The 15680-nt window shown below is 37.3% G+C and overlaps 1 protein-coding gene across 1 annotated transcript in view; it reads right to left on the bottom strand.

Moving 5' to 3' along the window:
* LOC148939786 (frizzled-4-like) overlaps positions 1-15475 on the bottom strand; it is a 61007-nt gene extending 45532 nt beyond the window's left edge. The window contains exons 1-2 of the mRNA XM_089106361.1: positions 14637-15475; positions 6204-6365 (exon numbers count right to left, since the gene is read on the bottom strand). Of these exons, the coding sequence (XP_088962487.1) occupies positions 6204-6365; positions 14637-15448 (974 nt within the window). The 5' untranslated portion in view covers positions 15449-15475. The remainder of the gene's footprint in view (positions 1-6203; positions 6366-14636) is intronic.
* Positions 15476-15680: the final 205 nt, after the last annotated feature.

The raw sequence follows: 15680 nt of genomic DNA, 5'->3' as shown, positions 1-15680 counted from the left end.
CGGGCTTTTCATGACTGGTTTCCTTGTAAATGCCCATATAATGGGAAAGTACCAAAACATATATATGGAACAACTGCAGTGGTTGTTTATTAGTTATTTTGTGTTTTCGACAAATTCATTCTTAACTAAATAAATGGTACTTGGGCATTACATGGGCATTTCTAAAAAGTCAAGTTTGGTTAATGCTAATGAAATAAAATAAAATAGAATGAATATATAATAGTTTATAAACAAATTTGGGCTATATATTTGCACATTAGGGGGGTGGGGGATAAAGCATACCATATATTAAATACGTAACCTAGGCTAACCTAGGTACCTTTCCCCCCCTAAAACCCCAAAAACAACAGTTTAAATATCGTAAACGCAATGAAAACTACTCTGCATTCCATTTCTGAATAGCGGTATCTTGAAAAAAACAGTCTGGCGGTTTTATTATCTTATAAGTATATAAGTGTCCGTTTAATGCATCAGTGCCTTATTTTCTTCATGCAGTTTTTCTGATCATTCAATGATCTGATCATTCACTGATCATTTTTCTGATCTGATCACTAAAAGCTTGAATAAAAATTAAAATATCACTGATTCACATTGCGGTTGATTTTGATCCGGAGCCAAAAACACTTGCCAACCCCCTGGTGTCCTTTAGTATTTGTTAGTTAACACTGGGGCTATGGGGGTTATATTAACCCCGAAGGCAAACTTATTAAACATTTCAAAATTTTTGAACGAAATAGATATCTCAAAATTTTGATTCATAATCATAGGGGTTAGAACAGAAAAGTTGAGGAAAGACTGATCCCCCCCCTTCCCAGCAGCGTCCTAGGGCCTTTAAAAAAAGGCACTAAAACCTTCGATTCCTACTTGAATTTGCCCCCTCTCAAGCATCAAAGATAGCCTCTCTTATCTCTCTGTTTGAAGTGGGTGGACAAGTGCATTTTGAGGGGAAGCAATGTTTTTGCGTATTTTCCTTCTGCATTATTGTCCCTGTAGCCCAAAGTTTCAGACAAATCGAAAAAATTGCCCCTTTTTTGGGACCACCTTTGTTAGAGAAGACCAATTTCAAAGAGACCAATCCTTTGAATGATTTGAATAACAAAGGACCACCTTTGTTAGAGAGGACCAGTTTCAAAGAGACCAATCCTTTGAATGATTTTTATATATTACTCCCCTTGGCCAAAGAACTTACGGCTGTAAGTTTCAAATTCATCCATGAAAAAAAAAGTTTTGCAGAAACACGGACAAAGAAATAAAATAAAAATGTAAAAATAAATACTATAGGGTGTTCTACAGCTCATTTTCTATCTATATTTGGAATATATGTAGATTATTCAAAAATTCTTATTTTCCTTCATTATTTCTATTTGTCAATCTTCGTGGCTGCTCAATTTTGTATTACGAGGAAATCTTTCTCGGGGGCAGGGGAATTCTTCAGGGGGAATAAGCCAGACCCCGTTTAAAGATCAATGCGTACTAAGCTATTTTCAGATGGTCAGATGACTTTTTTTTTAAAAGTGGGGAACTGATATTTGAAGACCAGCCTGTCTGTATGCGTTTTGCGTTTAGTTGTCAAGTAAATTATTTTTCAAACGAAGCTAAAATTTTGTTAATGTTTTGTAATTGAATTTATTGGCTTATACAATACAAAGAACAGTCTTTTAAACATTGCCGAAATTTCATGTTGACTTGATTATTTCCCAAGATTGGAGGGGGGGGGGCTACCTTAATGTTTTTTTATAATAAAAATCCAGTTGACAATTAATTTAGAATTCTGGCGGAATTATTTCTTGTGCTCAAGGGATTGCACCTTCCTAGTACGTTTTGTAGGTAGGCTACTTGTCTAGAATCCGGTAAGTGCGCGATAAGTGAATTTTCGTTAATGCTAATGAAATAAAACAAAATAGGATGAAAATATAATAGTTTATGAACAAAATTGGGCTATATATTTGCACATTATGGGTGGTGGTGGTAAAGCATAGCATATATTAGATACGCAACCTAACCTAACCCAATTGGGTATCTTTTATTCCCTCTAAACCCCAAAACTAAAGCCACCTAAAGCCACTCAAGAAGTGAAGTTAGGTTAATCCTAATGGAATATACCCAAATATGATGAAAATAAAATACTTTAGTAACAAAATTACAGAAACAACAACAAAGAATTATGGAAATCAGGTTCCCCAGAACGCATTATAGTAAATGGTCACTAATCTAACCAAAATAAAAACTAAAATATCTAATTAGAATATGCCTACATTGTGGTGTATATATACTCTTTCACGCTAAGCTGATCATCACCGACTAAATACTGAAATAGAGAAGGAAACCGGTTCTGTCAGACTAAGAACTTGAGTGAGGTGGCTATAAGAGATAAGTACCAACACATTTTGTAAGCCCATTGGGGGACAAAATCCCCCCCTACAATTATAGCTCCAGTTCGTGTCCTCTCGTATCCAATACTTGCTACAGATTAATAAAAATAGACTACAAAGGCATCTCGTATGGCGGCTTAAAATTCATGAGAACGTCAAATCTAAACAGCGTTCTCAGGTGATAGTTTTGAGGTTAGATTAAAGTTTAAGACCACAACTTGAAGTAAAAAAAAAAAAAAAATACTTGTTACAAAAAAAAACGGTAATATTAACTGTCAAAACACCTGCAAACCACTTTCTGCAGACTACTTTAAATTTATCGCTTGCAACATAACGCTTTTTGAATTACCAGCACCGGTCTCAGGTGTCACACTTCGGTTTCAGTCAATCCAAAACTCAAAACGGCCAGTTCCTTTGTGCTTATGCAGCTTATTAAGTTTCAAATACGTCTCGCGGCAATTGTTGGTTAATTTTATGAGAATTTTAAAGCACTTTTTTGCTCTTAGCTCTAAAACCCGTCCTGACACCTTGGGTATTGGAAATGTTCTATTGAAAAAGTAGAAGTTTATAGCTAGCCAGAATGGTGTTTCGTTTAAAATGAGTGTTGTCCACCTGTCAAATCGGGTAACGGATGATTTATCGCATCAGTTCACGAGAAACTAGTTAACTTTTTATATACCGTAGTCCACTTTTCAGGTCTTTGTGGTAATTTCAATGCTATATTTTTTTAATATATATAATAACCTAATGTGGTTTATTTTTGTTGTACTGAGAATAGCAAGGCCGTATCCAGGGGGGGGGGGGGGGTTACCCGGTTTGAACGCCCCCCCCGAAATTTTTGACCGAGTCGAAAATAAGTCGAAAATTAGTAAAACCTAGGTAAAAATCAGTAAAATTAGTCGAAAACTGAGTCAAAAATTAGTAAAACCTCCCCCGAAAAAAATCCTGGATCCGCTCCTGGAGAATAGTGTATAAGTTCAGAAGCACTGGTGGAACAGCGGGACCAATTCACGAAAATACGAGGGGGGACATATTTTTCAAAACCTATTGAAGCAATTTCGTTGTTTTTTTTCAATTTTTTCCAAAATGCTCAAAATATCACTTCATACAAAAGTCATTTTTTAATGAGATACAAAAAAAGCATTTGGCAAAATCTAAGAGTGGGGGTCATTGCCATGCCCCCCCCCCCCAAACTAATATTAATTCCCTACGTGACAAACTGATTATCCACACAGATAAGTTATAATTGCTGAAGATTTCCGTGGGCGGTAACTGATGCGATTACTGGCTTTTTTGCATTCTGGCTTTGTACCCCCAGGGGCATTTGCCATGCCCCCCCCCAATTGGGGGTACAACGCCAGAATTGAAGAACTGAGTCTGGTAAAACTCAACCAGCGCAAAATACAGTCCGGGTAAAATCAGTCAGCCTGGTAAGCTCAGTTCAGCCTGGCAAAATCCAAATAACAAAAACAAATGAACTGGCAAAACTGAATAAATAACAAGTTCACCCCCCCCCCCAAAAAAAGAAAAAAATATTAAAAAAGAAAAATCGAACATACAGCCCACAAAAATGATCTCACAACAATTCAGAACTCAATATCTCAAAACTCAAAAGAGACAAAAATATAAGGCTTCGCATCTGAATTCATAAATTTTGAACGACACCTTTTTAGTGGTATATAGGGGAGCTCAGTATTGCCAGACATTTGGTTCAAAATTGCGTCGCCATAAAAGTGAAAATGTGCCGAAAGCGCCATTTTTCTAGTAAAAATGCGACGAATGAACAATTTCCCTGCAAAAAAAGGTGCCATTTTGAAAAATTCGATGCGCAACTGTCTTAAAAAAGCGTCCAAATGGCGTAGATACCCCCCTCCCATCTGGAAACTCTGGGGGAGTTTGTTTCCACGGTAAAATGTGCTTTGATTTAAGTGGTTTGCGCCTATGACGTAAACAAATAGTCATTCCTTCTTGAATGGTGATTGGTTTACGTCTGTGACGTAAACATATAGTCATTACTTCTTGAATGGTGATTGGTTTACGTCTGTGACGTAAACATAAAGTCATTACTTCTTGAATGGTGATTGGTTTGCGTCTGTGACGTAAACAAATAGTCATTCCTTCTTGAATGGTGATTGGTTTGCGTCTGTGACGTAAATAAATAGTCATTACTTCTTGAACGGGGATTGGTTTGCGTCTGTGACGTAAAAAAAGTCATTCCTTCTTGAATGATGACTGGTTTGCGTCTGTGACGTAAACAAATAGTCATTCCTTCTTGAATGATGATTGGTTTGCGTCTGTGACGTAAACAAATAACCATTCCTTCTTGAATGGTGATTAGTTTTAAAACCTTCGGTGTAAACTTTAATTCAGTAATATGAACGAAAAATTTTAGAGTCGCATTTATTTTACAAATAGCCCCTCGATTTATTTGCGGTAATATCGAATCTGATTACAACTAATGCAGAGAAAGGAGCTGCAAGTCTGTAGAAGGGCCAGGACTGGGACCCATGCACAATTATATAATATAGGCTAATGAACCAGACTATCGAATAGGCTATATCGAAACAATGACAGTTCTGGCCTCTCTCGCACCCGGGGGAAAATCTTTATTAGCGCCCCCCCCCCGCCTGTTTCTCTAAAGCATGTTTGGCCCCAATCGAATCCTGCATTTGAAAGGGCCCCGAGTCAGCATCAAAGTCCACAACAAAAAGATTTTGAAATTTGAAGAACATTTTGACGATAAGGGATACATTATGAGTTACTCAAATAATTAAAAATATATTTAATTTAAGTTTGCACTGTTGGGTGAGATTTATGAACTTGCGTATTATTATATAATGTATGCCTTATAATATAGAAAACTGATACTCGTAAAAGTTCATGGCAAACTTTTTAATTTGATCAGGATAGTCCTACATTGAGATTTTGCACTACGTACGAAAACTACTTTACGTACGAAAACTACTATGTAGTTATATTTTATTTAACTCAAGCATCCACAGAAACAGATTAGTTTTCTTTAGTATTTTGCCTATATGGTTTATTTTTCGCTTGATTATTTTCGCTTGACTTGGAAAAATCGGCTCTAACTCCGTATCCCACGCAGGATTTTGACAAAATTAAGCCCCTGGCAGTGCTAAGTTCGAAGTCTTTTTCCCCTGTTTTTATTCGTAAAATCTTTCTTCCTCAAAAGATAGAAATATGACATCTTATCCAGATTTATTGAAATACATCGCGTTTGAAAGCATGGAAGTATGTTGTTCTCAACCCTGGGAATAAAGACCGGAATTTTATAGATTTTCTCTTGTTTGAATACCCAAAAACAAATTTGTTCCCATCAAGACCGTATCCAGGGAACGGGTTAGGAGATTTGGACCCCCTCCCACAATTTTGTTTGACTCAAAGAAACGCAACAAATATGCAGATAAATAATTTTTTTTAAAGTTTTTTTTATTTTCGTAAAACACCTGAAAAAAATATATCACCCCGAACAAAAATCCTTGACACGGCCTAGGTTCCTATCGAGGCCATATCCAGAGGGATTAGGGAATTTGAACCCCTTCCTCTGAAATGTTTGCCCGACTCGTAAAAGCGTATTAAAAATGAATATAAACAAATTTTTGATACGTTTATCAAGTTTTTTTGTACCCCCCCCTCCGGAAAAAATCCTGGATACGTTCTTGATTCCCACTTAAAGCTTAAAACGTCATTTTTGCTCAAGTACAAAATTATTATAATGTTAGACACACCCTTCCCTATCGGACATGATAATATCTTTTTAAAGTATTGACAATCTGTGATGGGCTTTAAAATAGCAAAATTGTCACTTACCAAGCACAGGAGGCCATTCCAAAAAAATAGGTCATAAGAAAGACGATGGCGCAGTTGCTCTGATCCAAGCCTTCCTGAGTCAAAATATTTATTCCATGTTGAGGCTCAATGTGACAACTGATATCTGAGCGGCCGCCCAGAAGACGAATGCCGTATCCAACGCTAAAAATAAAAACATCAATTAATTTGATTAACGTAAAAAAAATTAATTAACGCGAGGAAACTCAGCTCTCGCAGTTGAAGATTATAGCAGAATTACATGGTAATTTAAAATTCCATCCCCCTACGGAAATGAAAATTAAAAAAAACTCAAATAAAATTCACAAATTTAGAAAGCCTTATTTTTCACGGGGGGAGGGGGTATTTTCCGGGTATTTTCCGGGGAGGGTATTCACCAGGGGGGGGGGTATTCGCCTAGAACCATATTTGCACAGCAGGGGGGTGGGGGTAATGCAGAGTATATAGTAAACACGTCACCTAACCTAGGTACCCTTTTCACTCTAAGGCCCAAAAAACTAAAGTTTTAAAATTTTAGATGTTATGACGGTTAGTGGTTCTGACGGATTCGTGTGTCGATGTTATCCGGATTTTGTAGACGAAATGAGTAGTGCTACAGACGGTTAGATGTTATGACGCCTTCCCCACCCCAAGCAATAGTATTTTCTCATTTTTAAAACAACTCTATTTAATTCTTGTTAAGAAAATGATATTCCATTGAGTTGAAAAAAATTGCGCCTTAGTAAATTGTAAGCTATTGTCTACCAGCCCATAATTACTACTAGAGGAACTGACAACATCTCAAATGGGGACCACCTTGGGCGTTCAGGTGAGAGGTAAAATCTTAAATTGCTGTCACTAACGTCTTGTCTTCAGGGAAACATGAAATTTGTTAGAACCAAATGAAGCGTTAGAAATCAACGAACAATGGGACTATTATATAAGCCGTGAAAGAAGTTTGCAGACAATTAGGCAACAAAGAGGTCTCAATCGCGGTCTGCCAAACATGTCGGGCACGGCTCTGTGAGCATACGATGCGACATCTGACGCTGGTGGGTGTTGAAAAAACATGTGTCAATTGAGCTTAAATTGACGGGTTTTTAGTACGTAGAGAATTGAGTTTTTACAATTTCATATCTTATCTGATTAGCAGAACCATAGCCGGTACTGGTGCATTTTGCAGGCATCGCTATATACTGTATCAAGGTAACCAGTCACGGATTAGGTTACGTATTTAATATATGCTATGCTTTACCCCCCCCCCCCCCCTAATGTGCAAATATATAGCCCAAATTTGTTTCTAAACTATTATATATTCATCCTACTTTATTTTATTTGATTAGCATTAACCGAACTTGACTTCTTCGCGGTGCCCGCATAATGCGCCAGTACCCCATAGCCTTTAAGTGGTTGCGGCGATCTTAAAATAAAGGATATTAAAGGAAAATCATCCGCAAAAGATTCCGGTCAAAAAATCCTTCCACTTCCCCGTGAAATCGCACTTCCACTTGCTATCATTTAGGTCTATTGAAAAAAGTATTCGGTACAGTTCTATCAGCTCGATGCCACGCGATATTGTATAGCGAACATGTATAAAAAAAAAAACTAGTCAAGCAGGTTATTTCAACGGAGAATAGCTATGATGAGCATTGCAAACAGTTGTTTCTCACTCCGTTTGCAATATTTAAACTTTAGTTTTTCGGGGTTGAAGGGGCAAAAAAAGGTACCTAGGTTAGGTTATGTATTTAATAAATGTTATACTTTACCCCCACCCGCCTGATGTGCAAATATATAGCCGAAATTTGTTTCTTAACTATTATATTTTTATCCTATTTTGTTATATTTTATTAGCATTAACCAAACTTCACTTCTCGCGCGGCATCGAGCTAATAGAACAATGCAAAATATTCCCCAAAATATCATCCACGGACCACTCTCCTCCCAGAATTTTCATCCATGCAGGTTTTGATTTTTTAGTAAATGTACTAAGAAAAACTATTTTGCCCTGTCCCCCTGTCCCCGCATCTTTGAATTTTTGGCACTCCGGATGATAGCAAAAGGAATGTGAAACTTTGGCAACGGATCCGGTTGAATGAGAACTCATTCGAAGCGGAATTTGACCTGTTAGTGCCTTTTGATATTTTTAGACAGAAAAAATTTTCTTTGCACTGTACTCTTACGACGTATCTTGTTTCCCTATAAGGGTTCGTATTAGATTTCTCCACCACCACCCCCCTTGAACGTGTTTCGATCAGACTTAAATTGAAAGGACGAGCGTTTCTAACTTCTGGAAGCTTATCTTCAAAATTTAAGCTCAATCCGATCCTTCCTTCCCTATTTTCCAAAAACCAAATATCAAGTTTTGTGGGGATTTGCTTGCGTCAAAAATAGATACGAGAGACTAAAATAATATAACAAGTGTCTCTGTGGTACAATGGTCGCTGTTCCTGACTGTCAGGTGGAAGATCCGGGTTCGATTCCCTGTCAGAGGAAATTTTTTATAAACTGAATTTAAAGTTTAAAAAAGAAACTCAGTTTCTTTTTTAAATCCAATCTATTAAATCCTTCGGCTCAACAGGCGTCTCCAGAAGAATATCACAATCGGCCTTCAGGTTACAGGTAAGTTTCCACTACTTTGATAACATGCCGTATGCCCGCATGCTCGAATAAAAGTTGAAAAAGGAAAATCTTACTGTGCATTTCATTTGAGTATTCAGGAATTAAAAGCCTTAACACAAGAATCTTCAAAAGCGGGGGGTTTGGAAGGCGGCAGCCCCCCATCTTTAACTCCTGAAAAGATCAGCTAACAGTTAGTCAAGCAATAATAAGTAATAAACTGTACAAAAACGTGCAGAAATTATTTGAAAAAAAAACTACGTTTTCTAAAGAGTTAAAGAGGCTGAGTCACAAGTTCGAACCTTAAAACGTACAGGGATTAGAGGTGCAGTTGGGGGCTGCCGCCCCCAAACCCCGCTTCCGTATATGAAAGGGGCTGTGCCCTCCTCAACGCCTCGCTCTTTACGCTAAAGTTTAACTTTCTCATAACTCTTTTTTTTAAACAATAAAAACTTTAGCGTAAAGAGCGAGGCGTTGAGGAGGGCACAGCCCCTTTCATATACGGAAGCGGGGGTTTGGGGGGCGGCAGCCCCCCAGCAGTGACTCCTAATCCCTGTACGTTTTCAGGGTCGAACTGGTGTCTCAGTCTCGTTAACTCTTTAGAAAACGTAGTTTTTTTCAAATAATTTTAGACAAGTACCGCCAATTTTACCAAATAGAGTAAAATTGACAGTGACTATTGAAAATGATCCATAGTCCTGTAAAGACAAAGGCTATATAGTCCTATAAAGGCTATAAAGGCAAAGACATACCCAAGAAAACTGACACGTTTCTGTCGAAGCTAGGATTATATAGGCTTATTTTAGTTTTGACAAGATTTTTGAAGAATCTAATTCTGTAGCGGGAGGGGGCAAACTTGGGCCTGAGAGGGGTAGTTTCCCCCAGCCCTATACGAAATTATAGCCCTGGATATAGAGCCTTGATGATCCTCCGGGAAGATATTTTGGAGTACCCGACTCCACTCCTTCCCCCTCCAAAGGGCACTGGCTTTTGACTGACATTTTACAATCTCTGTTTTAAAAATTAAATCCTGAAAAAATAGATCTTCTGCATCAAGTGAGCCACACAGAAAATGTTTTGAGCCCCATACCATTGCTCAATCCTGATTTTTAAGGTTTTAAAAATTTGTAAATATCTTGCTTAAATTCAGGAAAGAAAACCCTTAATATGGCTTATAAATTTACCAAAATAATAGAACTTTACATTTTAAAAGACTAGAGCCAGTGAAAATAAAATAGAAACTAAAAAAAATTAAGGTAAAACCTTTTTTCTGCCATAATTTAGGTAGCTATAGACTGGTCACTTATGCGTTGTTCTAAGCCCCTGAAATAGGGGCATAATTAGCTATGGGGCAGGGGACACTTGCCTCTCCCCTACCTCGGTTTGCCTCCTCCCGCCAGCTGAAACTAGTGTCTTCAAAAATCTTTTCGAAAGTAAGATAAGCCAGCATAACTCAACCATTCAGAGAAACAGCTCAGTTTTCTTTAGTATATCTTTCCATTTATGGTACTAGGCTATATGGCTCATTTTTCAGCATCCACTGTCATTTTCACTTGATTTGGGGAAATTGGTTCTAACTTTTGCCCCCCCCCCAGGATTTTGACGAAATTACGCCACTGCCTAGAAATAAAAAAGAAGAGGTAGTAGTTTGCTAGGGTATATATTAGGGTACCTTGTCGGGGTATATTTTAAACCCTGGGTTCACTCCTGAAAAGTTTTTTCACTTAGTTTTCCAAAACATCACAAAATACCCAAATTTTCCAGTCAATTCCAAATTAATTCCGAATTTTCCAAAATATCTCAAAACCTGACAACTATAACTTTACCATTTTTAAAGTTTTTAGTAAAAATTTGAATAGTTTCAGTAATATCGAATAAAGCTCGTTTGCTACTACTTTAACCACATTTTTAATTTAAAGCAATTCATTGACTTCAAGCTAAGGTTTTCCAAACCACAACACAACGGAATTAACAATTTTTTGCAAGTTACACAAATAACTTTTACTTCATTAGACATTGCACAATGCGCAACCCGTGAATAATAATGAAAATGTGTTTCCAATTTGCTTAAATTCACACACAGACATTGTCTTACCAGCAAAAACCAATAAAAAAATGTGGTATGCTATGTATTTATACAGTCAACAACCATGCTCTGAGTAATTACTAGGCTGGCAAGCTTTTGACAAAAATTATGGGAAATTTAACGTCTCATGGTTAACGGGAAAATTACAATAATTTCCTGTTTCCAATTGAATTGAAATAATGACAATTTCAAAGAAGTCACTTCAGCCTAAATAAATATCAAAATTTATGGAATTCTTAGCCATTCTGGTATTCAGGCTATCTTTTTTTACAGAAAATATTCGTCGTCTGTTGTAAGGAATAATATTATTGACAATCTTGGTGTACTGTCAGCATTTATACTGATATATGAAACTAAGAGAGGAAAGGAAATAATAAAAGAAAAATAATTTAAAAAGTTGAGAAAACGAGGATTTTGTCAGCCAGTGGCAAAACATGAAGACGAAGAGCAAGCAAATATTTCGACAAGGACCTCCGCCAAGTCGTCCTCGGGGCTAAACAAAAAAGAAAAAAAAAAAAAAAGCAACAAAAATCTAACCTTTTGAAGTTTACCCGACAACAAGCGAACAGACACTCTTAGAATGTATTTATCTATACTGATACGATTAGCGTATGCCATGCCTGCTCCCAGGGATACGTAAGACAGCGGTAGTTGCTAACTCTTGGTCAAGGGCGTACACAGGACATTTTTCATATTGGGGGGGGGGAGTAAACAATAAAAAAAATTGTTATTTGATATTGGAATAAAAGCAGCCCAGAAATTCGAGAAAATATAGGGTTCCTAGGAGCCCCGGGGCCTAGTCTGTCTACACATTCCTTGGTTTATATACCCAAAATTACTCTACTTTACCCCCCCCCACTTATTCGGCCTTATGTTGTTTTTTTTATCGGGCCACTCTTAGTTTTATTATTTTTGGGGTTCGTTTATTTCTTCAGGCGCACTTCTATCCTCTTTTATGCGTTTCTCCTTTTCGCACTAAGGGTGGCTCAACGGCTAGGCCGAAATAGTTGCTGGTCTGAGCCAGTTAGGGCCAGTTTTTCTAATATGCGTATGTCTAAAATTTTAAAAAATCTAGACCGTGAAAGATTTATTGGTTTATGGAGATTCAAAATATACATCTTTTACTTAAAACCAGAGCTGATGAGTTATCCTATAGATTACAACATTTATCCATGCTGGAAAAAGAATAACAAAAATAAGCAACTAATATAAATTTTCATACTACAGTTTACTTGCAAGCTTCGTTCCTTTTTTTTTTACTTCAGTCAAGACAACGGAAAGGGAGGCCAGTCTTCCAGTCATCACTACTGTCGTGATCTGTTGAAAATATATATTTAAATTTTACAGAATAAATTTCTTCTAGATTAGGGAAATTTTAAGAAAAAAACAGGGTACTTCTTTAAACTATATCTTGGCAAAATTTACATTATCCCATGTAACTGAACTAGCCACTTTTTTCTGATTTTCAGGCAATTCTCATCTGGTTAAAAATATTTACACTATACAAGGTTCGAACTCACGTTGCATAAAGATTTATGTAGCATGACGCCTAAAGTCAGTCCCTTTAGAGAATATGGTCTACTGGGACACAAAGATTAATTTCTATTTTAGAAGCTATAACGGATGTAGCCCTATAGGCTAATGTATGCAACTAGGTTTCCTTGTTCCCAAAAAAAAACCATGAATCTAAGATGTTTGGGTGAATATTTATGTTACCAGATCAAATCTGATGAAAATCAATGTTGGTAGCCTACAAAGTTTTTTTTTCTTCGTTTTTTTTTGTACAACATTTTTTTTTCAAAAGCATCTTTGATATTTTAGCAGGTCTTGGTTTTCGAAGGGTCTTACATGGTTCCTTAGGTTTAGAGGTAGTAGACTAAGTAGACATGCGATCCAAATTAAAATTTTATGTTCAATTTTAGAGTCAAATATTCTAAATGCTTGATTTTTTATTAAATGAAATTCTATACGCTTTATCCAATATTACGTCTGGGAACAACTCTGAGCCGCCGCGTTATCTAATATTACTACGGGGAACAACTCTGACCCTGTCGCTTTAGCGTATATTAGGCCTACTACTCGCAACAACTCGGACCCGCCGCTTTATCTAATATTACTACTGGCAACAACTCCGACCCGCCGCTTTATCGAATATTACTGCTCGCAAAAACTCTGACCCTGTCGCTTTATGTAAAACTAATACTGGTAACAACTCTGACCCGCCTGTGGTTACACAGCTATGCATTCCCTCCTCTCCCCTGTTTTATTCAAAATTTACCTCTTAAACCCCTCCCATGCACTTCTAATTTCATTTGATTAAAACAAAATGCATTTTATTGATGAAACTGAATTTATCCTGAGACCCAATTAGGCATTCTTATAAGAGAGGAGGGACTCACTCCCCGAAGTTTTTTTTATGGGGAAACCGCTGGCCCAGTCAGTAAGATAAAGGGGTGATCATCCATCTTGACTTAGGTACAGTTGTAACTTATGGCAATATAAACATATCGGACAAATCAAACAAGCCAAAAAAAAAAATATTATTTTAGGCTGCAAATCCTTTTTATCTACTTATTATTATTATTGTTCCTATTATTATAATTATGATTATTATTGTTCCTATTATTATAGTTGATGAGAGATTGGTTGTTTTTATTCTGGTTATGTAATTTATTTATTTAATTTTTTTGTTAGTTTGATTTTTTTTAACGAAAGTAGCTGCCCCGTCGCAAGTGCTTTTATATATTTTCAGGCAAGTGACCCGAAACTTGAAAAAATTGTGAAAAGTTCAGAGTTTGCTCAGATTGCTGGACTGAGCTCAGAGTTGTTGATAGTACAAATAATTGAGAGGCAAATGTTTAAATAGCTGCGGCACGGGTAAATGGCGGGAGTAAGCATGACTCTTACTGGACAAATACTTGTTTGTCAGTTTTTGGAAAGGCACGCCTGACTAGTCTCAGGCAGGTTGCTTACTCCCGCCATTGAAACATTTGCCTCTCAACTATTTGGACTATCTGTCTTGGCAACGCATATATACGATTCATGCCATTAGTTTGCACGTTACTGTTGAGATAGAGGTGGTTTTACAGGGGGGAAGAGGTGCGCTTTCCCCGGGCACCGAAATTTTAGGGGCGCAAAATTTCAAGTATGACATCTAATATTACATATATTAAATACGTAACCTAACCTAGGTACCTCCCCCCCCTAAAATCCAAAAACCACAGTTTAATAACTTATACGCAATGCAAACCACGCTACCATTGTCTAGTCTACAGCAGTTATCATGTCAAAAACGGGTATTATCATTGCCTTCTCTATAGTGATTAAGCCGAGAGGCCCGGATAAAATGAGCGTAGGCAGCATATTGTCTAGGGGGGGGGGCCGTCGATAGTGTGATGGAGTTTTATCAACTGCTTTTTCCAAACCATCTGCTTTTTCAGCCATATTTAATGTAAATTTGAAGGTCTAGGTGGGGCAGCTGCCCCCCCCCTCCCTACGCCCATGCCGGATAATGCGAAAGTACCGCAAATATATAGCCTTAAATATATTTTTTCTGACATATTATAAAGTAAGAATTGTTTCCTTGACATATTTCTTCTCAACAGTCCCAATTCCAGGCTTGTACTCAAGCAAATACCCCCTAGATTACAGGTAGGTCTACCTAAAATATGAATAATACATAAATATTCTAGCATCAATCAAGCACTCTGTATATTGAGAAAGGACTCAATTACCTTGCAAGAGTGTAACACATGGCCATAAAAAACAGGGGTCTTTCAGGATACCTGAATTTCGACCCGTCAATCAGGTAGGTGACTACAGTAAATAGGGACGATGAAAAGCAAAGAAAGGACCAAACGGTAAACCAAACTTCAGCGAACGCTTTATCTTCCTTCCCAAATAAAATATCAGCATCACAATGTTGGGCGCATCTCCCAGTTCTATTTATATATACAAACTTATCTGGGTTTCTATATTTACTACAAGGCTTTTCTGGACTTTCAGTAAAAGTATTTTTGGGGTATATATCTTTTTTCGGGTTGGCGACGACCCCAACTCCCATAACAACAGGGTTGCGGCCAGGATACACTGGTGATTGGGGTAAGGGGGCTGTATCTTCCCCAGGTCCATCCATACACATATGCTGTAAGTTATTTTCTGGCGGGAATTTTGAACAATCAAGCGCTGAAGGCCAAGGGAATCCAAATTCTTGCAGCACGGGTTGACATCGATTTTTAACAGATTCACATAGCGACCGGCAAGGGCCAATAGGGGTAGACACTTTTTCGTTACACATTGGAGCATATACAGAACACAAGAAAAACTGTAATTGACTAGAACATCCATATTGTATCAAAGCTGTGAATGTGTTTAGTTGCATTTCGGCGTCCTTTTGCAAATCATGTCCCACTAAATTAGGCATTGAGGTGACATTGTAGCCAATGCCTTTGCAAGTGTCTATTTTAATTGGTTCACAAGCCCTGTATACCTCTAATTCATATCCAGTCGCAAATGCAACAAAAAAAAATAAAAGTAACGACCTCATTTTTTCTCGCAATTGATTTTGCCTCTACAAAAGTTGAGAAATGACTAATTCGGTTAGCTTGTGTTCGCGTGAACGAGCAAAACAAACATCGGTTCACAATCTGTCAGCTAGCGCGGGAGCACCTATTCATCTGCCATCTATTTATCAGGTAGTAAATTTGCCTGACTGAAATTTTTTTTTTTTATTTCAAGGAAAGGTTGGAAAAAACTTGGTTTGGGTTCAAGGTTTCTTG

Source organism: Artemia sp. Qi Xiang Cuo, chromosome 20, assembly GCF_049724085.1.
Source record: "Artemia sp. Qi Xiang Cuo chromosome 20, ASM4972408v1, whole genome shotgun sequence".
Classification (NCBI taxonomy): Eukaryota; Metazoa; Arthropoda; class Branchiopoda; order Anostraca; family Artemiidae; genus Artemia; species Artemia sp. Qi Xiang Cuo.
The sequence above is the reverse complement of the archived record's forward strand: the minus strand, read 5'-3'. Positions and strand labels throughout refer to the sequence as shown.